General features: G+C 37.2%; 3 protein-coding genes and 1 long non-coding RNA gene across 5 annotated transcripts in view; 2 read left to right on the top strand and 2 right to left on the bottom strand.

The window, feature by feature from the left end:
* LOC149647376 (uncharacterized) overlaps positions 1-25891 on the top strand; it is a 198749-nt gene that overhangs the window by 80445 nt on the left and 92413 nt on the right. The window lies entirely within an intron of this gene.
* LOC149647390 (uncharacterized) lies at positions 2386-2644 on the top strand. Its single transcript, XR_016371812.1, has 2 exons — positions 2386-2419; positions 2480-2644. It is a non-coding gene; the product is annotated as an uncharacterized LOC149647390 (long non-coding RNA).
* LOC149647389 (uncharacterized) lies at positions 16384-18631 on the bottom strand. The gene is made up of 3 exons (XM_089849741.1): positions 18458-18631; positions 17421-17486; positions 16384-17363 (listed from the first exon to the last, which is right to left on the bottom strand). Exons 1-3 carry the CDS (start codon positions 18467-18469, stop codon positions 16878-16880), a joined length of 564 nt encoding a protein of 187 aa, XP_089705867.1. The 5' UTR covers positions 18470-18631; the 3' UTR covers positions 16384-16877.
* On the bottom strand, positions 21581-25772 carry LOC149647388 (uncharacterized). 2 transcript variants are annotated; one of them, XM_089849740.1, is made up of 6 exons: positions 25610-25772; positions 24119-25548; positions 22206-22226; positions 22025-22116; positions 21875-21962; positions 21581-21803 (listed from the first exon to the last, which is right to left on the bottom strand). In XM_089849740.1, the coding sequence occupies exons 4-6, from the start codon at positions 22066-22068 to the stop codon at positions 21633-21635; spliced, it is 303 nt and encodes a 100-aa protein (XP_089705866.1). In that variant the 5' UTR covers positions 22069-22116; positions 22206-22226; positions 24119-25548; positions 25610-25772; the 3' UTR covers positions 21581-21632. The 2 variants fall into 2 exon arrangements, with proteins under 2 accessions (XP_089705866.1, XP_089705865.1); XM_089849739.1 differs by lacking the exons at positions 21581-21803; positions 21875-21962; positions 22025-22116; positions 22206-22226 and having other exon boundaries at positions 24129-25548.

The raw sequence follows: 25891 nt of genomic DNA, 5'->3' as shown, positions 1-25891 counted from the left end.
TTGAGTATAAGGCAATGATCGAAATAAGTTCAAATCTAGTGGAAGACCGTGAACGTGTTAAACGGCCAAAAGCGTTAATCCCTTTGTTTTTATTAATGATTGTAATTAAAGGTAAGGAAAGTAGCTCAGATATCGGTTACTTGTTTGTTCAGATGTACTGGTAACTGACCAGTCTTTTATTCTTTATTTCAATTAGACACATTACTTTTACAATAATTTGAATGAACCCCATTACTTTTACAATAATTTGAATGAACCCCATTACTTTTACAATATTAATTCGAATGAACCCCTTAACCTTTACAATAGTTCGAATGAACCCCTTAACCTTTACAATAATTCGAATGAACCCCTTAAGTTTTACAATAATTCGAATGAACCCCTTAAATTTTACAATAAATCCAATCGAACCCATTAATTTTACAATAATTCGAATCGAACCCATTACATTTACAATAACTCGATTTGAACCCATTACATTTACAATAATTCAAATTGAACCCATTACATTTACAATATTTCGAATAAACCCCATTACATTTACAATAATTCGAATGAACCCCATTACATTTACAATAATTCTAATGAACCCCATTACTTTTACAATAATTCGAATGAAACCCAATTACATTGTTCTACAAAAATTGTTCAAAATGGGCACCATCAACGTTTAAGCAAAACAAATTATGCTGTGTTGGTCTAAACATTAGGGTAGTTTTCAACGTCAGAAGTTGTAGGTTTTTTACAGACGACTTAAATGTGTGTACCTTAACGTGCTTCATGGCGTACGTGCATATTTGGAAGCTTATCTGGAACTAATCATGGTCTGCTTCACGAATGCAGAGTACTCAGTTATGCATCTTATTTATGGACTGGCTCGGGGAAATGCGGTGGAAGCTCGGCGCTTGTACCAGGAGTACTTTCCTCAACGGCAAGTTCCCAATCGACAAACATTTACGGCAGTCGACAGACGCTTGAGAGAAACCTGGAAACTTCAACTGTCGGGACCTGAACCTCGTGCGGCGATTGTTCCCGAGGATGTAGAGGACACCGTTTTGACAATTTTCGAAGATGATCCAACAACCAGTACCAGGAACGTCGGGCGGCAATTGGGCGTTAGCCATGTACTCGTCTGGAAAATCCTTCGAGGACATCAGTTCCACCCATACCATTTGCAAAAGGTACAAGCTTTAAACGAAGCCAGGGCCGGATTAACCACTAGGCAAGTTAGGCAATTGCCTAGGGCCCGGATATCTGAGGGGCCCGTAATCAGCTAGTTTTCAAAAATTGAGAAAATGAAAAACCCAAAAATATATTTCTCCCTCTTTCTCTACCAAAACATAACGTCACTGATACCATGGAAAAGCCAGTTGAGATGTAACGGCAGCCTAATGTTGAAAAACCCGTTACCCAAAAACATTATGGCAATTTATAAAGAAAGAAAGAAAAAGACTAAAAGAAACTTAAAAATTCAATGAAAATGTATTTTCAGAAGTCGCAATCCTCGGAGAAAGAAATATCATTTTGAATTCGTGTTGTTACTGACCAGTGACCGTCATTTAACACTGGAGTTGCATTGTATGATTCCTTGATAAGCTTTATTCAGGGTGTTCGTCATAATTTGAAATATTTTAAATAATTGCTCAGCTCACAAAATAGATAATTTACAAAAGTAACGAAGAAAGGGAAAAAATACGTAAACGGTTCTTTGATGAAGGCGCAGGAAAGAACAAGGCGACCCAAGGGTTGGGCTCGTAATAGTAGCCACATCGTACCGTACTTGACAGGCGTACAGAAAATCTGAGTGAATAGCCCTTGATGCGTTACCTTAACTGTTTTAAAATTATTACTTCATTTTTTTCTTCTGTTATAATTATAACAGTGTGACACGAACGGAAAACGTGAGTACCCCCACGATGAGCATCCTTTAACAGTGGTTAAACGAAATACCCGTAAATGCCCATTAAAAGAAGTACAGAAAATGAGAGTGAATAACCCGAGGGGTCGGACGTTCGGCATTTTAGTGTACGGGATTTTGAGATTTCAAGATTTTGACAAAGATTTTGAGATTTTGCCCCAGATTTTGAGATTCTGACTCAGATTTTAGAAATCTGGAAATCTAGTCCAAGATTTTAAGATTTCGGGATTTTAAAGGAGATTTTCAGATTTTGAACGCGATTTTCAGATTTCGAAGAAGATTTCGGGATTTTGTTCAGGATTTTCAGATTTTGAAGGAGATTTCGGGCTTTGTAACAAGATTTTCAGATTTTGAGTAGATTTTCAGATTTCGAGGAGATTTTCTGATTTTGATATTTTAGGATGAGTTTTCGGGATTTTACGTTAAGATTTCGGGATTTCTAGATTTTAACGTGAGATTTCAGGAATTTAGGTGAAGATTTCGGGATTTTCAGATTTTAAGGTAGGGATTTCGGGATTTTCAGATTTTAAAATAGGGATTTTGGGATTTCTAGATTTTAAGGTAGGGATTTTGGGATTTCTAGATTTTGACGTGAGATTTTAAAATTTTCAGATTTTGACGTGAGATTTTAAGATTTTTAGATTTTGACGTGAGATTTCGGGATTTCGAGATTTTCGAGAGAGATTTTAAACAGATTTCAAACGAAGTGTACGGGATTTTGACAAACGTCCGACCCCTCGGAATAACCCCTCGATGCCCTAACAAAAATAATAACCCTTAATCCTTACTTCAATAAATTTACTTACGTTATAATTGTAATATGCAGGGCCACAAGCTAGTACTTGCTTAACCTTACTGGTACAATTAAATGCAATGCTTAAAGTTACAATTATAATCCCCATCCTCTTAAAATACACGAACGTAAAAATTACCTCACCACAATTCTCTCCCATTCACTCTCCCTTAAATGACGAACGAAAAATTCTATACTACCAAACGCGCTACTCTTTCACGTCTACTGGTACTAGTACTAGTACGAGTACAACACGGCAGGCCAAACTAAGAGCCTCATCGTAGATGTACATCATACGATGTGGCTAAAAACGATGATAACACACTGAGTGGACGGGACGCTTTCAAAACAAAAGAGTTTTACGTCTTATGTGACAATCTAATGGCAAATACTAAAAAATAATCTGAAGTTAACAAGGACACTGATGAAAAGTTCAAACCTATTTTTAACATTAATGCCCCCGATGAATCTTACTCTGGAGCTTTCCAAGAATTGGCAGAAACGTATTGCAATGATTTAAATTTTGAAGCGCTTGAAAACGAATGGCTACATTTCAAGCATTTCGTGAAGAATGAAGAAAGCCAAAACTCAGAATTCTTTCATTCCTTCATTCGTACCAATAATATCATTTCAACTATTCCAAACTTATTATTTTGAGAATTTACTTGTGTTTGCAATGCAAGCGGCGAAAGATACTTTTCAGCTTTAAAAAGAGTGAAAAACTGGTTTACCCCCATTTAACCCAAACCGTTTCTACCAATTCTCATATCTCATTATCTCCGAATCCCATTTGACCCAAAAGTATGTCTTTTCCCCCAGTTTCTTTTGTCCCAATTCAGCATAAAACTTATGTTAATAAGTTCAAAGAGATTTTTTTTTGTTTTATTAACAATGATATGTTTTGCATTGGTAGGAAAGTTATTTAACCTAACCTAACCTAACCTAACATAACAGTAATGTTTTGAAAAAGGCATATTATTTGAGAAGTAAATGACGCTAAACATCAATATTTTAGAAAAGGCGTACCATAGTTTAATGATTTATAAAATATTACTAACCCAACCTAACCAAACCTAACCTAACCTATCATAACAGTAATGTTTTGGAAAAGGCATATTATTTGAGAAGTCAATGAAGCTAAACGTCAATATTTTGGAAAAGGCGTACCATAGTTTAATGATTTATAAAATATTACTAACCAAACCAAACCTAACCTAACCTAACTTAACCTAACCAAACCTAACCTAACCACACCTAACCAAACCTAACCAAACGTAACCATACCAAACCTAACCTAACTTAACCTAACCAAACCTAACCATACCAAACCAAACCAAACCTAACCTAACCTAACCAAACCAAACCAAACCAAACCTAACCTAACCTAACATAACAGTAATGTTTTGGAAAAGTCATATTATTTGAGAAGTCAATGAAGCTAAACGTCAATATTTTGGATAAGGCGTACCATAGTTTAATGATTTATAAAATATTAATAACCTAACCAAACCTAACCTAACCTATCATAACAGTAATGTTTTGGAAAAGGCATATTATTTGAGAAGTCAATGAAGCTAAACGTCAATATTTTGGAAAAGGCGTACCATTGTTTAATGATTTATAAAATATTACTAACCTAACCTAACCAAACCTAACCTATCATAACAGTAATGTTTTGGAATAGGCATATTATTTGAGAAGTCAATGAAGCTAAACGTCAATATTTTGGAAAAGGCGTACCATAGTTTAATGATTTATAAAATATTACTAACCAAACCAAACCTAACCTAACCTAACTTAACTTAACCTAACCAAACCTAACCAAACCTAACCTAACCACACCTAACCAAACCTAACCAAACCTAACCATACCAAACCTAACCATACCAAACCAAACCAAACCAAACCTAACCTAACTAAACTTAACCTAACCTAACCTAACCTAACCAAACCAAACCAAACCAAACCTAACCTAACCTAACATAACAGTAATGTTTTGGAAAAGTCATATTATTTGAGAAGTCAATGAAGCTAAACGTCAATATTTTGGAAAAGGCGTACCATAGTTTAATGATTTATAAAATATTAATAACCTAACCAAACCTAACCTAACCTATCATAACAGTAATGTTTTGGAGAAGGCATATTATTTGAGAAGTCAATGAAGCTAAACGTCAATAATTTGGAAAAGGCGTACCATAGTTTAATGATTTATAAAATATTACTCACCTAACCTATTTGCCCATTCGCATTAAAATAATCAAAGTCGTTTTGAAAGCAACCCTTTGCAGCATAAAATATTAGACGAAACCATTCGATTGGGAGAAATGAGAATTGAATAGTTTGGGATAAAAATTCCGATTGGGAAATATAAGATTGGGAGAACTGGGAATCGGAAAGTTTGGGATAAAAATGTATTTTGGGAAACACTGAATTGGGAGAAATGGGACCATACCGAAAAACTACTTAAGAACCACATTAGCCCAGGATAAATTAAATTCTTTATCTTTGACATATATTGAAAAGGATTTAATAAACGACTTTGTAGACTATGAAGAGATAATTGATAAATGTTTTGAGTTAGAAAGAAAGAAATTTAACTAGTGAGTTCAAAAAGAAATTTAAATATGCAGTTAAGTGTTAAGTCAACTAAAGATATGAAAAATAGTATGTCTCTTAGATTCTCTTAAAATGTGGTCTGTGGGGGCTGGGGGCCCGGAACTAAAGCCTTGCCTAGGGCCCAAAAAATTGTTAATCCGGCCCTGAACGAAGCTGATTATCCGAGACCGGTCGATTTCTGCCAGTGGTTTGTGGCACGGGTAAATGACTTAGACTGTCCGCGTACTTTGCTAGTTTCCGACGAGGCCAATTTCTCGCTTGACGGTATACTTAATTTGCATAACTATCACGAGTGGAAGCAACAAAACCCGCACGCGACCACTGTCATGAAACATCAAGTTCAGTTTAGTTTGAACGTCTGGTGCGGAATTGTAGGAGATCATTTAATTGGACCATGGAAGAAGAAGGGTAATGGAACGGCGAGGTGAATAGGCAGACGGCTACGCGAAATGTAGGGTCACGTGGGAAAACTCTCCTCTCCTCTCGGCACTAGCTGTAACGCGATTACTGCTCTGCGCAATATTGGCGCGCAAGCCACAGAGAGAGGGATACTTAGATCCGCTCTCTACCGCCTCTACTACTGATGCGACTGCGCGGAAGCTTTCAACGTTGGTGATAAACTCGGGAAGGAGGGAATGAAAAGGGGGAAGTTACGATTTTTCAACGCGCTCATTTTAACATTATAGGACCATTCCATACCCTTCTTCTTCCATGATTGGACCTTACTTTTTGCAACCGAGACTAAATGGGGAGGCGTACTTGACCTTTCTGCGAGACAATTTACCGGAGCTTTTTGAGGACGTACCGTTACGACTGCGACCAATAATGTGGTTCATGCACGATGGCGCACCGCCCCATTTTAGTCTTCAAGTTAGAGCATATCTTTATGTCGCTTTTCCGCGGAGGTGGATAGGTCGATGCAGAACTGTTGCGTGGCCAGCAAGATTTCCCGATCTCAACCCATGCAATTTTTTTCTTTGGGCCATCTCAAGGACTTGGTATACCGAAGTGAAGTTCGCGATGTCGAAGACTTACGACAAAGGATAATTGATGGATGTGATAGCATCCGTAACACGCCAGAAATCTTCGAACGTGTTTGTGAATCTTTCAAACGACGCGCGCAAGTTTGCTTAAACGTTGATGGTGCCCATTTTGAACAATTTTTGTTGAACAATGTAATTAGGTTTCATTCGAATTATTTTAAAAGTAATGTGGTTCGACTCGAATTATTGTAAAAGTAATGGGGTTCATTAGAAATTTTGTAAATGTAATGGGTTTCATTCGAATTATTGTAAATGTAATGGGGTTCATTCGAATTATTGTAAATGTAATGGGGTTCATTCGAATTATTGTAAATGTAATGGGTTCGATTCGAATTATTGTAAAATTAATGGGTTCGATTCGATTTATTGTAAAATTTAAGGGGTTCATTCGAATTATTGTAAAAAGGGATTCATTCGAATTATTGTAAAAAGGGATTCATTCGAATTATTGTAAAACTTAAGGGGTTCATTCGAATTATTGTAAAGGTTAAGGGGTTCATTCGAATTAATATTGTAAATGTAATGGGTTCGATTCGATTTATTGTAAAATTTAAGGGGTTCATTCGAATTATTGTAAAAAGGGATTCATTCGAATTATTGTAAAAAGGGATTCATTCGAATTATTGTAAAAAGGGATTCATTCGAATTATTGTAAAACTTAAGGGGTTCATTCGAATTATTGTAAAGGTTAAGGGGTTCATTCGAATTAATATTGTAAATGTAATGGGTTCGATTCGAATTATTGTAAAATTAATGAGTTCGATTCGATTTATTGTAAAATTTAAGGGATTCATTCGAATTATTGTAAAACTTAATGGGTTCATTCGAATTATTGTAAAGGTTAAGGGGTTCATTCGAATTAATATTGTAAAAGTAATGGGGTTCATTCGAATTAATATTGTAAAAGTAATGGGGTTCATTCAAATTATTGTAAAAGTAATGTGTCTAATTGAAATAAAGAATAAAAGACTGGTCAGTTACCAGTACATCTGAACAAACAAGTAACCGATATCTGAGCTACTTTCCTTACCTTTAATTGCAATCATTAATAAAAACAAAGGGATTAACGCTTTTGGCCGTTTAACACGTTCACGGTCTTCCACTAGGTTTGAACTTATTTCGATAATTGCCTTATGCTCAATAATCGAAAACAATTGGGTCAAAACCATAATACTTGTGCTATAATTCTGCAAAATATCCTTGTTTTTCGGCCTACTTTTGAGAGCCCATAACGTCGCAACGGAGCGCTTTACCCCAATACATCATAGAGCCTTTCGGACTCCTTTTGACCCAAGGAACATGCCTGTTAATTTGTGCCATACATTCCAGAAACTCCCTGTATTTTGCTATGGCATAGAAAACTAATTTAATGGTGAAGGTATAGACCTAATCTATACTCATCAACTAACATGCAAATAAAAAACTATATTCTTTAGCACACTGTGTTCGCATATAAATAGATGTTAGTGGTAAGTAAGGGTACTCTAGCAGACATGTAATAGTTCTCCTTCTAATGTCAAATCTAATGTAAACGCGAAGTAGAACTTTTAGAATTTATAAGTAATAATAAAGTTAATAGTAAGTGAAGTGAAGTCAAGCTTCGATCATTTAACTTCTCCGAAAACATATCATTATCTTTGAACAGTATGCATAATTGCATATAGTATATCATGAAATGCTTTAAACTTACTTCCGTAAAGGGTACTCTATAGTATTTTGCTATTTCGACGTTCATTATTATTATTTCTTCTTAATTTCTTAAGTGTAGTCGACGCAATCTCGAAACATAACCAGTTGCAAAATTGAATGTATTTAAGTATTTTGTTCCTTCTCAAGTTGCGGCGTCCTTCGACATAGCCAGAATTGCGTGTACAATTTAGCTTTTAGAGATCGCCATTCGCGCAACGCGAAAAATTTGACGGAAATCCTATGAAAACCCTTTTACGCGTTTGATATTGTTTTACAAGCTTGCTTTTTGGTATGTTTCTTTTAATTTGTGGCGTAAGTCAATATTGTACCTCGTTGAAACGTTAAGAAAGAATTAGAGCAGGGCTAATGGTTCTACCTAACTTTTAGAGGAAAATCTTATCTCGGGACCGTTGACGCGTCCACTTTTGCTTTCGTTCGTTGCTAAGCAACTACTTTTTAGTGTCATTAGTTTTTGATGCGTTTTAATATATATTTAAAATGACATCAGGTATCCTGGTAGGTTTTGAGATTACACTGACCGACGGAATTGTTCTACAGAAGTTATTGTTTAGCATTCGCAACAAACCAGGACGCTCAAACCAACTTGAATGCACTTATACTTCATTCTAAGTAGCAAAGTATTTTACATTTGAATGCTTAAGAATTACATCCGTTTAAGAAGTTGTAGTTTGTTGTCGACTCAATAGTCCGAAGATTAGTTCTCAATTTTTCATTGTAGTCCGTGTAGTTATTAAATCTCCAAACTCCTGAAATAATTTATCAAAGACATCTATTTCTGTCCGTTATCAAGTGTGCGCTCACATAGGCCTAGTAGTTGTTAATCTGCAGTCTTATTTGGATTGTGAGTTCAAATTAGCTTGAGGGGATCGATTCTCCCTAACCGAGTGCACCCAGGCAAACAATTAAAAAGCGCAGTCTTTGGATACTCTTTGCGTGTTTCACCTTATTTTCCGAGCCTTTGTGGGGTTACTTTTAATTTGTGGCATGAGTGAATATTATACCCTTTCGAACCATTAATCTTGTTTACTTCAATTCTAATGGAAACAGAGCAGAAATAATGGTTTTTCATTGTCGGGTTGTCGATAATAAAGTCCCTAAATGTTAAATTTTGGATCCAAGGTGTTTTAATTGTTACTTTTGGTTTGTTTTAATAAGAAACTGATACTTAATGCAATTAATCAAATAAGTTTATTTACAAACTAAAAGTACATTGGGTGCTTTCGGACCGCGGTTGAAGGACCTTATATGAATTTCAGTGGGGAACCGTGTAGCGCCCTAATTACATCTATTAACCATTGCAGTACTTTAAAATATTCAGTAGACCCGAGAATGGTCAAAAAGCGATTTTGTGGGTGATGGATATGCTTTTCTAGACACGGTTCTATTTGAATAAGTAATGTCAGTCCAAAGGTCAGACTCTGGCTATCCTGTTAACTTTTCAACATGTCAACGTATATTTCGAGAACGAGACTGATGAGGGATGCGGAGAACCCGAAGAAACAGACGCGAAAAATGACCATGAAAGCGGAGACGTTGATGACGACGAATGCATCAGGGGTTTCCGTTTTCTGACATGGATGCAATTTATTTTTCAAAGACGGGTTCAGGTCCTCGAAGACATCGCCCTCGGTCAGTTGGCGCATTCTGTCAAATATGCTGAAATTAGTTTAACCATAAACGTAAAACTTCGAAGGGGACACTAACCTTCTGTTGATGGTCTTCATCAGAGTTGGCGAAATATTTTTCTTGAAATACAACACCAAGTGCGTTATCGCTAAAGGCTGGCTTAGTTTCATTTTGCATCTTCCAGTCTCGGCGTATCTTCTCTTTATTACATTCCAGCGAAGAACATTCTCAGAAATTATAAATCTTTCTCGATTTTCAATTCCCGAATGAATGTCGTCATTTTCCACTAAAGTGTCATAAGTCAGATGCCATAAATCTGCGGTCGCATCAGCTCGCTTTACTACTTCCGCATATGCCGTGTTAATCAATGCATTTTTCTAAATCGAAAACAAATTAAATAGGTTTAAGAGGACAACAACGAGGGACTTTTATTTATCGATTGAAAAAGTGTCGTTTAATTCTTATATTAACCTGACCTGAATGAAACTGGTAACTGCACCGTTTTTTATTAGCAAAGGTTTCGCATTAGGAAACTGAAATACATCGTCGATGGTGTCGAATGGAAGTGCTTCCGATTTACTCGAAAACTGTGACGTCATTTCCGAGGATACGAAAACCAATAGAACGAAAGACGCCAGACTCCACGAGACCGAAAGAAAACGAGAGACTCCGTTGCAATTGAAACTTTGGGGACCTGAGATTGAAATTGATTTCAGTTATGAAATGAGAATAGTCTTACTTTACTTCTTACTCGTTCCCAGAAGGCATTGCAGCAAAAACATGAAGGGAAGTTCCGATTTAAAATTCCCGAATTTAGAGTTTAGTGTCCCTATCATGTAAATCAGCAGAATGACACCAACGGATGCCACAATTATCTAGATATTTTAAATATAAACACATAAGTCAACTGCTTCAACATGCATAGAATTATAAACCAAACGAAACATATTTTTCCAGAGAATTTCCAGTGCAATCTACAATAGAAAGCTTGATCCTGTTTAACTTCAGGAAAGTGAAACTTGACGTCTCATTAAAATTTTATGTGGAAATTAGGAAAGACAAGTTACCCATTTATTGACAACAGAGAAAATATCGTTTTGATTTGATTTGTTTGTTCCGAATAATACTTGGAGCCTCGAAGTCAAAAATGGGTGTGAAGATGGAAAGGCATTGAAACGGTCTGTGGTTAATACCATCGGTATTAGCGAAATATCTCCCTCCTGTGTATTCGAAACGTGAACTCAATTAATGTTGAAAGAAGTTGACCAAGAACTAACTCGTATTACTAAAAGAATATGGCAAGACTTGAATTCTAATTCAATTTACCTTCAAATAAGACTAACAGCTAATTATTTTCACGAAAATTTAATTTTAAAATGGCAAAACGTGCAATACCACCCTTTAGAGCAAAACCTTTAAATTTCATTAGAAAGAAGATAAACCCATGTTAACATATTCTTAGTATCGAGAATGAATTCTAGGCTCAGAATTTATTTTTAATTATACATTTCTTTCGAGCATTCCTAGAAGACCATTCCACGAATTATTAACTTTCGCTCCCCAAAACTCATCCACATTCGGGATAAGAGTAACGCTGAGAAAGATATCAATGATTGCGGTTATCACGAAAAACATATTAGCAGACCAATAACATTACGCTTAATTACTTGATATTGTCGAGTGTTTGTAGAACGTGCAGGAATTTGATCATGTAGCCAGTTTTCTCTCCTTGTTCATTCGAAAAAACATATGGCGATAACTGTTAAAATGTAACGTACTCAGCTGAAGCTTATGAAAGACAACAACCGAATCTAATCTAGCGAAGTATCTTAGTTCAAGGAAATCCTTGCGATTGGACTAGTAACATTATCTTTGAACAGTAAATCATGAAATGCTTTAAACTTACTTCCATGAAAGGTGCTCTGTAGTAGTTTGTTGTTTCGACGTTCATTATTATTGCTTCTTAAATGTAATGGGATGCATTCAGGTATTTTGGTCCCTTCTCAATTTGGGCAGTATCACCCAGCAGAATAATTTGAAGTAAAATGCTAAGAAAAACATTTGCGTGTTTGAACTTGTTTTTCGAGATTTCGCTTTGTAATGATTCTTATAATTTGTGGCGTGAATATTAAAACCAAGAATTGCCTAAAGTTGTTAGTTTTGATGGAATCCGAGCTGGGATAATGGTCCTGCCCTTCTTTGGCCGAAAATTTTATTTCGGGATCGACTACTCTTCCACTGTTGCCGGAACTCGGGTCGTTCGTTGCTAAGCAGCCAATTTTTAGTGTTTTTGACGCGTTTATAAAGTATATTTTATTTAGATGCTTAAAATTTTAATTAGATGGATCGATCTTAGCATTGCGCGTGCATCCAAGCGAGGTATTAATAGGCGCAGTTCTAAGAAACCACTCTTTGCGTGTTTCAACTCATTTTCTGAGTCTACGAGGGTTACTTTTTTTGTGGCACGAATTAATATTATACCCTTTCAAAAAATTAACGTTTTAACGTCAGTTCTTATGGAAATAGAGCAGTCTTTATGGTTTTTCATTCTCAGGTTGTCGATTATAAAGTTCCTGTTGTGTGGCGACATCTTATGGTTGCAAGATTGAGCGTTATCCTTTTGAAAAATTATGCAATTTCCTTTAATCATAGTTTTTGTGACAAAAAAAATCGCTTAATATTTGGGAGGAAATTCTTTATTCAAAATAATTTTAGTGATATAAATAGTCCAATCCAATACACCGGAGAGACTATACAGTCACGCCAGTATCATCCCAAATTGACTAACGTGTCTTGTTTAGCCCATTTGACTTTACTTTACCCCTTTTTTCACTCTCTTAACTTCTAATCTCTTGAGTTGAAGGACATATATGAAATTCTTGTTTTTTGTATGAATTTGTGTGTTGGACCTTGAAGCTGCCTAATTTCATCTATTAACTTGTGCAAACTTAGTTAAAAATATTCAGTATACCTGAGAATGGTCTTAAAGTGATTTTTATTTGATCGTATGCTTCTGTAGGCACTACATCTTTTTGCTATGTTTAAAGTACTTTTTAAAGGAGTAATGCCGGTCTAATGGTCAGACTCCAATACGCTAAAGCGCTACCATTTTAACTTTTCAACATGTGAACGTATATTTCGAGAACGAGAGTGACGAGGGATGCGGAGAACCCGAAGAAACAGACGCGGTAAATGACCATGAAAGCCGAGACGTTGATGACGACGAACGAATCCGGGGTTTCCGTTCTCTGGCAGGGATGCATTTCGTTCTTCAAAGACGGGTTCAGATCCGCGAAGCAATTGCCCTCGGTCAATTGGCGCAGTCTGACAAATGGCAGAAAGTAATTGAAACATAAACTTAAAACTTCGAAGGAGACACTAACCTTCTGTTGATGGCCTTGATCAGAATTTGCGAAATATTTTTCTTGAAAAACAACGTCACGTAGGTTATCATTAAAGGTTGGCTTAGTTTCATTTTGCAATTTCCAGTCTCGGCGTATCTTCTCTTTATTACATTCCAGTGAAGTATTTCCCCAGAAACGATAAATTTTTCTCGATTTTCAATTCCTGAATGAATATCGTCGTCTTCGGTCAAAGTGCCGTATGTCTGGTAACACGAATCTGGGTTGGCATCTGCTCGCTTTATTACTTCCGCATATGCCGTGTTAATCAACGCATTTTGCTAAATCGAGAATATAAGAAATAATAATTTAAAAAAAAAAACACTTCTTTATACCGATTGAGAAAGTGACGTGAATTTTTATATTAGTCTGACCTGAATGAAACTGGTATATGCCGAGTTTTTTACCAACAAAGGCCTGGCATTGGGAAAGTGAAATACATCGTCGATGGTGTCGAAGGGTAGCGCTTCCTTTTTGCTGGCAAACTGCGACGTCATTTCCGAGGATACGAAAAGCAATAGAACGAAAGACTCCAAACTCCACAAGACCGAAAGAAAACGAGACACTCCGTTGCAATTGAAACTTTGGGGACCTGAGAATGAAATTGAACTCAGTTTTGAAATGTACATAGCGTTACTTTGTTACTTCTTACTCGTTCCCAGAAGGCATTGCAAAAAAAACGTGAAGGGAAGTTCTGATTTCACTTTGCCATATTTAGAGTTCAATTTCCCCGTCATGTAGATCAGAAGAACGACACCAACGGACCACACAATTATCTAGATACAATACATATCATTACTTTTAGCATGGGTATAGGTCAACTGTTTCAAGATGAATACGAATACGAATTAAAATCCAAAAGTAAACATATTTTTGTAGAGAATATTTAGTTTAATGTGCAATAAAAAGCTTAATTCCCGTAGATATAAAGACTGATAAACTCTTGGGACGTTAAGTACAATTTTATATTTTAATTATTAAAGATAATATACCCATTTATTGACAACAGAGAAAATATTGTTTTCAATTGATTGGCTTGTTCCGAATAATATTTGGGTTCTAGCAGTCAAAAGTGGGTGAGAAGATGGAAAGGAATTGAAACGATTTGATGTTAATGTCAAAGGAGATATTGCAAAATCTCCCTCCTGTGTATTCGAAATGTTAACTCAATTATCAATTATTATTGAAGGAAGTTGACCAAGAACTAACTAAGAATATGGCAAGACTCGCATTATCAATTACTTCCATGTTAAGTGATAACTCATCTCCATATAAGATTCAACACTACTAGTGTAGAATCAACTATGCCCTTATTATTTTTACAAGAAAATTTAGCATTGAAATGATTTTCTTTATATCTATCTTACAACGAAACCACGAAATTTCGCTACAAAGTACGTGTGGATTGTAGAAGATGATAAAGCCATGTTAACATATTCTTAGTATCGAGAATGAATTCTTGGTTCGGAAAATATTTTTAATTATACATTTCTCTCGAGCATTCCTAGAAGACCATTCCACGTATTATTAACTTTCCCTCCCCAAAACTTGTCAGCATTCGGGATAAGAGTAACGCTGAGAAAGATATCAATGATTGCGGTTATTACGAAAAACATATTAGCAGACCAATCTCGTTACGCTTAATTACTTGATATTGTCCAATGTTTGTAGAATATGCAGGAATTTGATCATGTAGCCAATTTTCTCTCCTTGTTCATTAAAATAAACAAATGGCGATGACTGGTAAAAAAACATAAAAGTACTCAGCTGAAGTGTATGAATCCTTGCGGTTGGACTAGTAACATTATCTTTGAATCATGAAATGCTTTAAACTTACTTCCATAAAAGGTGCTTTGTAGTATTGTGCTGGTTCGTCGTGCATTATTATTACTTCTTTTCAACTTGTACTCGACGCAGCCTTGTTAGAGAACCAATTGCAGAAGAATGTTTTTCACCTGTTTTGCTCCCCTCTCAAGTTGCAACGTATTTCAACATTGCAACCGCGTAGTATTCTTATTGCGTGTAGAATTTAGCTTTTTGGGATCGCGCCTCGCACAAAGTACACACGAAAACAATTTGAAAGATATCCTGCGAAACCCCTTTCCGTGTTTGAGCGAGATTTCGATATGGTATGTTTCTTTTTAATTTGTGGCATGAGTGACTATTGAAACCCGTTGAAACATGGAAAGACCTGAAGTTGGTTGCCTAAGTTTTGAAGGAATCAGAGCAGGGATAATGGTCCTACCTTTCTTCTGAGGAAATTATTTTTTCGAGATCGATGACGTTTTGGCTGTTGTCGATCGTTGCTTAGCAACTAGTTTTTAATATCTTGGGAAGTTTTGAGATTGTGCTTAAAGATGGAATTGTTATAACAATAATTATTGTTTTGCAGTCGCAGCATTCGAGGACGCTCAAACCAAATCGAATGCTCTTTTACTTCTTATGCATTTTCGGTCGGGAATCTTATTGTGGCCGAATATGATAAATACTGGTATGTAACCTTAGAGGAAGATGCGACTTCATTCTCCCGTTTATGAAATGCAACAAAAGTTAAGACCGAAAGAAAACACTATTTTAAAAACACGAGTTTCGGTTGGTCTACTAAATGAAAGAAAATTCGCGAAAAAGTCAGCGATTGCACTAAGTAACAAAGTATTATACAATTTGGTACTTAGGAATTTATTCTACAGTTATGTAAGAATAAATCCGAAAACTTATGAAATATTTTATGATAGACTAAGCTACTTCAGTCCGTTCTCAAGTTGGTACACACTAGGCCCAGTATGTCTTAATCTGCAGCCTTATTTCGATTGTGAGTTTAAATTAGCTTGCGGGGATCGATCCTAGCATTGCGCGTGCACCCAAGCGAAGAATTAATAGGCGCAGTTCTAAGAAACTCTTTGCGTGTTTCACCTTAGTTTCCGAGCATACGTGGCTTACTTTCAATTTGTGGCATGAGTGAATATTATACCCTTTCGAACCTTTAAAGTTCTTTACTTCAGTTCTAATGGAAACGGAGCAGAAATAATGGGGATTATCGATGATGAAGTTCTTGTTTTGTGGCGGCATCTTATGGATTTCGTTGGATCAAAAGAAAATAATCTCTTTTGGCAGCTTGAAGTCAATAAAATATCTTTGAAAAAATATATTACAATAATATGCAGTATCCTATAGAAAACTATGCCTAAAAGTTTCATCATAGTTAATTTATGATAAAAGAAAAATAACTTAATATTTGGGAAGAAATTTTTTATTCAAAATACTTTTAGCGATATAAATAGTCCAATACACCGGGAGGTATTTGTTATACAACAAGACATGAACAGTAGAATAATTAGTTAATTTAGCCTTTAAATACGTATAAGAGTCCAGAAAAGTCATTTCACCCTAAAATGCGCGTTAGCTTTGGGTTCCAACAACCGAGAGTAAAGTCAGATCAGTAATGAATTCAGCCATCCATAAGTTTGTCCTAAATTCGTCCGTAAGTTTCAAAACGTTGGTTACTGAGAGCTTGCAATTGAAGATTATCATCGGATAAATTGCTGTCAAGGTTTTAGTAGAAGCTGCATTGTTGATCCGACTTCATGGATTGTTCCTCTACTGGGATGAAGCATGTTGTATTCCTCCGCGAGCTCTCAGTAAAGCATTGTTAAGTGTCGTACTTATGAACGCAATTATTTCAAACTTATGATGGATACGATTCTAGTTAGTCGCGTTTATACAGAAGGTGAAAGTCAATTAGAATTAAGTTCATTGAGAATCGGGGTTTATCGTCGAACGATGTATTCGTAAGGAGAACCGGATTCGAGTACTCTGTAGCCGGAACTGGCGCGGGGAACCGAGATGACTCTGTATCCGCTGGTGGGCGCTACGGCGATGGGGCGTTCGATGATGATGGGTTGAGGGGCGGGCCTCAAGTAGACAGGACGAGGGGCGGGCCGAGCGACGATGACGCGTCTGACTGGTTGAACGGGTTGAACGACGGCGACTGGAGCGGGGGCCGGACTGTTGACTTGTTGCACATTGACGTCAGCGGGAGCGCTGCTCTCGACACCGGGTTCGTTCGAAACGACGGTGGCGCGGTATCCCAATTCATCGGCGACGTAATCGACTTGACGGGAACGTCCGTCTGGGTCACTGATGCTGTAGCTACCGGTGACACGGCCGGCTCCGTCACCTTGGGATCGATGAGAAGAAACTCCACCATCTTCACCGACGTTTCGGTACTCGAAGGCGTATGGCTGCGGAGGTTCCTGAAACATAAACGGTCACTCGCGATTCTCTTGGCAGCTGCAAAGAGGTGTACTTACAGCTGGTGCCGACAAAAGTTGGGCGTTGATGGCCGCTACACACACCAAGGCGAAGACGGCTAGAATCTGTTTAATTCAAATTGTTCCTGTTACTTTTGTGAACTTGTTATTATCATGCCATTTTTCCATTGGCATTTTACACGGAGTAGTTTTAGGGGTGAATCTGAACTGGTCGAAGTAATTTGAGGTTAATTCCTTATTAACTAAAATTTCGAAAGGATTTTTTGGGATGCACAATGGATTTTAAATGAATGAATCATTTTTCGTTATGTGGGGGCACGCCTACGAAAAACCTCTTCGAGATCAGAGACCCAAGGTCAGGAGGTTCACAAATAACAGAGCTACATTGCTACATTTTCTATCTCAGATTATTTGAAGATGTGGGAGTTAGAGACCACGCTTACATTGCCCAAATACCAATGTCAATTAGTAGCGTAACAAAATAACTGTAGCATTCCCAAATATATCTACATAAAAACTGAAAATTCTACCAACAACTTGCCCTACTTCGAACAGGCTTTAAGAGTTACGAATTTTTGATGCATTTTAATTATAATCGAATCGAGAAAGAACACGATTAATCGATTAAATCTCAAAACGGTAAACCCCCTAAAGTAAAGATTCCTATGAAATACTCTGGATAGTGTTCGATTTAGGTTGAAATTATAAACGATTAATCTCCTTTTTTGTTAACCGATTAAATTTAAAACATCTAGGCTTATTAATAATTTTACTATTAAAATATTTCTTAAATTTTCTTTTCACGCTAACTACGACTAAAGTGAATATGAGATTTACCATTCGAATAAAATAATCTGAATAACGTTTGATTTTGATTGAAAAAAAATCCACTAATTTTAATCGATTAATACCCTTTATGGAATGGACGATTACTCGACTAAACTGAAATAATCTCAAGCTCTTTTTAAATGAACCTTTTCCACTAATTACGACTAACAATTAACCCTAGTAAAGCGAAGTACAAGCTAAGACAAGTCAATACTTATCTTTTAACTCGTAACTGAGAAGTTACTTACTTGAGAAGTCATGTTGTTGCTGCGAGTACTTGTTTCTTCGACTTTGTTAGAAAGTGAAAGTTGAAGTGATGATTTCGAAGAGAGGCGAATCCCTTTTATACGAAATCCTCCTCATTAATTTCGAGAGCATTTTTTGTGAACCTGAGACACTGGTTACCAAGATTCCGCACTCCGATAAAATCCACCGCGTAGAGAGACAGAGAAAGACATAAAAAATACAAGAATTGAGAAAGAAAGTAACACCAACGCCTTCAGCCAATAAGATTGATAGATACAAGCGTAAAGAACATATCCGCCACAAGTATGACAAATGAATTATCGTCAGTTACAATACAAAGTTATCGAAGTTGCTTAGTATAAATATGTGATATTAGGAATACATTGATTTCATCGACTTGGAATCTTTAACTTTCCGGGAGTTTCTGCTTCAACTAAAGGGGAGGAGATGTAGAACACGTCACCCTTGACGTCACGCCTAATGTATTTGAACTTAGAAGCCAGTGACATTGACGTAGCTATCAACCTATTCCGAATGTAAACAAGTTATCTTCGCGTTCTGTGAACGAGTAAACCTAAGGTGAATAGCCAATGAAACGCGAAGAAGGCGGAGCGATTGGTTTAACAAAGGTTTTAAGCCCTTCCCCTTCCCTTCAATCAGATATTAGTATCTTGAAAATTCCAAGTATAAGAAATCTATGTATTCCTAATATAACATCATGAGTGAATCATAAATAAAAACTAACTTTTGATAAACATCAAGTGGTACTATAGTATGTTGGTTTCAGTTTCCCTTGACACGTTTTCAAGTAAAAACCCAATCAATGAACATCGTGTTAGAGAACAAACCATCTTTTCTTATGAGATTTTGAATTACGGTAAACAATGTAAAGTACCGTGTACTTATTGCTATGAAGTTACTTGTGATTGAAGCAGCTCGTAACACGGTTTTTCCGGAACTGTCACCGCTTTGGGCTGGAGAAGATATAACGTTCAAATCAAGTCAGGGAAACCACTTCGCCCAAAGGGTTTGGGCAATGAAAAAAATTAAACGCGACAATGTGTGTCATGTAGTCAGTGGGGTGTCCACGAGGGGTAACATACCACCACGAAACGTTTGAATTAATTACTGTTTGTTATAATTATATCGCTGACTTCAGGAATAGTTAACACCCAAGTTTTTAAATATCGCCCGTTCAGTCTAAATCAGGAGTTTGTGAAGTTAATGCTTCTTTTATTCGTACCTAGTTAACATCGTTATTGGTTCATAGTGTTCACTCATAACTGTGCTATTACACTTTGAACTACTTTAACATTACCAGCTTTCTACTTTTAAAAGTACACTTGTGCCATATACAGGTTTATTATCGTTCTTAGATTGGAAGATATTTAAATTGTCTAAACAAGATGGGCAGGCTGATATGTCTTACTCCTCACGTTTTCCAATTTCCTTGTTCTAGGGGACAATGTTTGGGGACTCGTACCTCCGAAGCTAATTGTATTACACCCCGTGTTCTTTAGCACTTTTCGCTCAGTTTTAGCCAAAGAACACACCCTATAAGTTATGACATACTTATCAGAAGCAACATGTATATTGTAAGTTGTTACAAAGGTTAGCTTGTGAAATAACCATATCAGGCAGATATTTCATAGCTATTTTTATTGTAGGGTCGGAGCCTCCGCTATATATCTAGGTACATGCGTGCCGATTTTTACGCGGGGAAATATCCAGTTTCTTACAGGAAACATTTTTATCCTTTTTGTGTACGAGGTGGCGCTTTTATGACCGTCGCGACCGGGGTTATCCATGAGCGGTCGACTTGCATCTTGTGCAGTAGTTGAAAATATTCAGTGTACCAGAGAATGATTTTGTAGGTGATGGATATGCTTTTGTGGATACTTTTCTTTTTACCGGAGTAGAGTCGGTCTAATGGAATGACACGTGTAAGCTAAGGCGCTACCACGTTACTTTTCAACATGTGAACGTATATTTCGAGAACGAGAGTGACGAAGCATGCGGTGAATCCGAAGAGGCAGACGCGGAAAATGGCCATGAAAGCGGAGACGTTGATGACGACGAATGCGTCAGGGGTTTCCGTTTTCTGACAAGGGATACAATTCATTGTTCAAAGTCGGGTTCAGATCCTTCAAGCAATCACCCTCGGTCAGCTGTCGTAGCCTGACTGATGATAAATTTAATTTCACTATAAACCTTAAAAATCAATAGGAGACACGAACCTTCTGTTGACGGTCTTAATCAGAGTTTGCGAAATGTTTTTCTTGAAATACAGCACCAAGTGGGTTTTCATTAGAGGCGGGCTTAGTTTCATTTTGCAACTTCCTGTCTTTGTGTAACGGGTCTTGATTATATTCCAGTGAAGAATATCCGTATTAATAATAAATCTGTCTCGATTTTCAACTCCCGAATGAATTTCATCAATTTCCATTAAAGTGCCGTATGTCAGGTAACACGAATCTGGGTTGGCATCTGCTCGCTTTATTACTTCCGCATACGCCGTGTTGATCAATGCATTTTTCTACATCGAAAATAAAAGAAATTGAACAACATTTCTTCAAAACTACGAAGAGAACCTTGAAGACCTTCTATTTAACGAATGAGAAAGTGACGCGTAATTTTTATATTAACCTGACCTGAATAAAATTTAAATTTCATCGTTTTTGGTTAATGCAGGCTTCGCATTGGGAAAGTGAAATACATCGTCGGTGGTATCGAAGGGGAGTGCTTCCGATTGGCTCGAAAACTGTGACGTCATTTCCGAGGATAAGAAAAGCTAAAGAACGAAAGACGCCAAGCTCCACGAAACCGAAAGAAAACGAGACACTCCGTTGCAATTGAAACTTTGTGGAACTTGGAATGAAATTGAATTTAAGTTTTGAAATGAGTATATCGTGGCTCTAGAAGTTCTTACTCGTTCCCAGAAGGCATTGCAACAAAAACATGAAGGGCAGTTTCGATTTCACTTTGCCATATTTAGAGTTCAGCTTCCCCGTCATGTAAATCAGCAGAACGACACCAACGCACCCCGCAATTATCTAGATATTTTGAATATAAACACATAAATCAACTGCTTCAAACCAAAACAAAACATATTTTTGCATATTCTAATTAATCTACACTTTAGGAAAGGGAATCGTCTGATTACAATTTTTATGGAAATTAGGAAAGACAAGTTACCCCTTTATTGACAACAGAGAAAATATTGTTTTCATTTGATTCGTTTGTTCCGAATAATATTTGGGATCTCAAACTCAAAAATGTGTGCGAAGATGCAAAGGTGTTGAGACGATCAGTAGTTAACAACGAAGGTATTATTGCAAAATCTCCCTCCTGTTTAATCAAAACGTTTCATTCAATTGTTATTGGAACAAGTTGACCAAGAACTCAATCGTATTACATACATTTTTCTGCACCATTCCTAGCATTCCATTCCACGAATTATTTACTTTGGCTCCGAAGAACTGATCAGGATTCGGAGTCAAAGTAACGCTGAAAAACATTCAATGATTGCAGTTATTACGAAAAACATAAAAACAGACACGCTTAATTACTTGATATTGTCGACTGTTTGTAGAACACGCGTGAATTTAATCATGTAGCCAGTTTTCTCTCCTTGTTCATTGACAAAAACATATGGCGAATACTGGCATAAAAAATATAACGTACTCAGCGAAGTGTATTAAAGTCAGGAGCCGAACATAATCTTAGTGAATTATGAAATTCTTTTCTTACTTTAAAAAAGGTTGCTCTATACAGGGTGTTTCTGATAAGTCTGCCATAAATCAAGGGGCGTGTTCTTTGGGTCAAACTGAGTGGAAAGTGTCAAAGAACATGGGGTGTACAAGAATTTGCAACGAAGATATGGCCCCCCAAACATTGGCCCCTAAAACAAGAAAATATTCGAAAATGTAGACTAAAACAAATTCAGCCTTATCAACTTGTTTAGAAATATGAGACAATTTCAATAGTTTCCCTCTAACAACGTTATTGAACTTTCACCTGGCAGAAGTGTATTAAATGAGTAGAAGTATGCCTACTCTAGTAAAGTAAAATCAAAGTATCATGGTACCTTTCGGTTGGTATTACTTTTATTCTTAACAAGTTAACAAAACAATGCTGACAGTCATGACGCAAACGTAAAAACTAAACGGTGGTTTGCTATAAAGTAACGCGATGTTGATAACGTCACAGTATCACTTCGAACGAACGTGTGGTAGTACAGTATGGCGTATACCAATGCAGACATGCATCTCATGTATGGACTGGCGCAGGGCAATTCAGTGGAAGCACAGCGGCGATACCAGGAACAATTTCCGCAACGACGCATACCAAATCGTCGTACGTTCGAGGCTGTTGACAGGCGCTTGAGGGACATCGGACAAGTACAACCCAACAACGTTCGAGAGCGAGACATTCCAGAAGACATGGAGGAAATCGAGGAAGACGTCCTTGCCATGTTCGATGAGGACCCCTCGACAAGTACCAGACAAGTTGGACGACAATTACATGTTAATCACGTTTTGGTCTGGCGAATTCTCCGCGGACATCAGTTTCACCCGTATCATATTCAAAAGGTGCAAGCTCTTAACCCGGCAGATTATCCAAGACGCATCGACTTTTGCGAGTGGTTTTTGGCCAGAGTAGAGGACAATCAATTTCCACGGGTCCTTTTAGTAACCGACGAGGCACATTTTTCCCGGGATGGAATTCTGAACTATCACAACCACCACGAATGGCGCCAATTAAACCCACACGCAACTAGTGTTAGAAGTCACCAACAGCAATTTTCTTTAAACGTATGGTGCGGCATTGTCGGTAATCATTTACTAGGTCCGCATTTTCTTCCACCCAGACTAAATGGTGAAGCATATCTCACGTTCTTAAGAGACACTTTACCTGAACTACTCGAGGACATACCGTTAGCATTACTTCGTGACATGTGGTTTATGCACGACGGGGCACCCCCACATTTCAGCCGTGCAGTTAGAGAACATCTTAATGCTACGTTTAATTTGAGGTGGATTGGGCGTGGAGGACCAGTTGCGTGGCCAGCCAGATCTCCGGATTTAAATCCGTGCGATTTCTATCTTTGGGGTCATCTCAAAGACATCGTGTACAAGAATGAAGTCCGTGACGAGGAAGACTTGCGAAGACGAATTATTGAAGGTTGTCAAACAATCAGGAACATGCCAGGAATCTTCCAACATGTCCAAGAATCTTTCGAAAGACGGGTTCATGTTTGTCTTAACGCCGTTGGTGGACATTTTGAACAATACCTGTAACGTCCATGTTAACTTGTTAAGAATAAAAGTAATACCAACCGAAAGGTACCATGATACTTTGATTTTACTTTACTAGAGTAGGCATACTTCTACTCATTTAATACACTTCTGCCAGGTGAAAGTTCAATAACGTTGTTAGAGGGAAACTATTGAAATTGTCTCATATTTCTAAACAAGTTGATAAGGCTGAATTTGTTTTAGTCTACATTTTCGAATATTTTCTTGTTTTAGGGGCCAATGTTTGGGGGGCCATATCTTCGTTGCAAATTCTTGTACACCCCATGTTCTTTGACACTTTCCACTCAGTTTGACCCAAAGAACACGCCCCTTGATTTATGGCAGACTTATCAGAAACACCCTGTATAGTATTTTGCTGTTCCGACGTTCATTATTTTTACTTCTTAATTTCTCATTGTAATTGACGCAGTCTTGTAGAAGAGCCAATTTCAATGAAAAGTGTTTCAATGTTATCAGGAATCAAGTAATTTGTTCCTTCTCAAGTTGCGCCGTACTGCAACATAGCAACAATGCAGTATTTTTTTATCGCGTTTAGGGCTAAGCTTTCTCTTTTTCGCGCAACACGAGCACCCTCTCGAATAATTTGAAGGAAAATTCAAAGTAAAGCCTTTGCGTGTTTGGACTTCTTTTACGAGCTTCCGTTCTGGAATATTGCTATTAATTTGTGGCATTAATTTATATTGTACCCCGTTGAAAGCGTGAAAGTTCTAATGTTATTTTCCAAAATTTTCTAGAAGTTAGAGTAAGGATAATGGTCCTAGCTCACTTTCGACGAATATCTTATTTCGGGATCGATGAAAGGAACTCTCTCTTTTGGGAACTCGAGACGTTCGTTGGTAAGGAACCAGTTTTTGGTCTCATTAGTTTTTGACCCGAATATATTTGCCAATGTGACATCGGGTATTTTGGACAGTTTACGTTGAAAATAGTTTTCGAGATTAATTGTTGCATACCGCGTCCACCCAAGGCAAGGAATTTTGAAAGCAGCTTGAGGAAACGAACTTTTTCTGAGCTTAGTTTTACTTTTTAATTTCCAGCAACATTGATTATTGTAGCGTGTCGAAACCATTAAATATCGTTGGTTGTTTTCCAAAGTTCTGATGGAAATAAGAGAGATAATGGTTCCTTCGGGGAATAACATTACTCCGTGGTCAATTATTTTTTATTGTTCTTGGCCCGTTAGTCCTTCTTTGCTAAGTGAGTGAACTTCGTTTAATGTCACTTACAGTGGACTGATACCAAGTGACGCGCGATAGAAACAAACACTAATTAAGCGACAAAAGAAAAACTGTCTTCTTTTGTTGCGAACGCGATTGTTGATGATGCTTTGGTCAAGCAAAATTCATTTACATTTGGTTGCATTTCTGTGGGGGACTATATAGGGGCCGAATTACATCTATTAACTATTGCAGTAGTTAAAACATTCAGTGAACAGAAGAATGGCTAGAAAAGGATTCTGTGATTGTTGGATATGGTTTTGTAGACACTGTTCTTTTTGGTATACTTTATTTTTACGGAGTAATGTTGGTCTAATTGGTCTAATAGGCTAAGGCTTTGGCATGTTACTTTTCAACATGTCAACGTATATTTCGAGTACGAGGGTGACGAGGGACGCGGAGAATCCGAAGAGACAAACGCGGAAAATGACCATGAAAGCGGAGACGTTGATGACGACGAACGAATCGGGGGTTTCCGTTCTCTGACATGGATGCATTTCGTTTTTCAGAGACGGGTTCAGATCCTCGAAACAATCGCCCTCAGTCAATTGGCGCAATCTGACAAATATGCTCAAATTAGTTCTACCGTAAACATAGGAACTTCGAAGGGGTCACGAACCTTTTGTTGATGTTCATGATCAGAGTTTGCGAAATGTTTTTCTTGAAATACAACACTCCGTAGATTATCATTAAAGGCTGGCTAAGTTTCATTTTGCAACTTCCAGTTTTTGCGTACCGGGCCTTGATAATATTCCAGTGAAGAACATCCGAAGAAATGGAAAATTTCTCTCTTTTTTCAATTTCCGAATGAATGTCGTCGTTTTCGATTAAAGTGCCGTATGTCTGGTAACACAAATCTGGGTTCGCATCTGCTCTCTTTATTACTTCGGCATATGCCGTG

This window comes from Phalangium opilio, unplaced genomic scaffold (genome assembly GCF_054372755.1).
Source record: "Phalangium opilio isolate 3A_F unplaced genomic scaffold, DU_Popi_V2 ptg000089l_1, whole genome shotgun sequence".
Lineage (NCBI taxonomy): Eukaryota > Metazoa > Arthropoda > Arachnida > Opiliones > Phalangiidae > Phalangium > Phalangium opilio.
The sequence above is the reverse complement of the archived record's forward strand: the minus strand, read 5'-3'. Positions and strand labels throughout refer to the sequence as shown.

Excerpts from the sequence above, each read along its gene's own strand:
- LOC149647389 (XM_089849741.1), bottom strand. Across the intron at positions 17,364-17,420 it reads AACTTTTGTCGGCACCAGCT|GAACCTCCGCAGCCATACGC; the intron begins GTAAGTACACCT and ends TTTATGTTTCAG.
- LOC149647388 (XM_089849739.1), bottom strand. The coding sequence starts at position 25,701 with ATGAAACTTAGCCAGCCTTTAATGATAATCTACGGAGTGTTGTATTTC. Across the intron at positions 25,549-25,609 it reads ATCATGAACATCAACAAAAG|ATTGCGCCAATTGACTGAGG; the intron begins GTTCGTGACCCC and ends CATATTTGTCAG.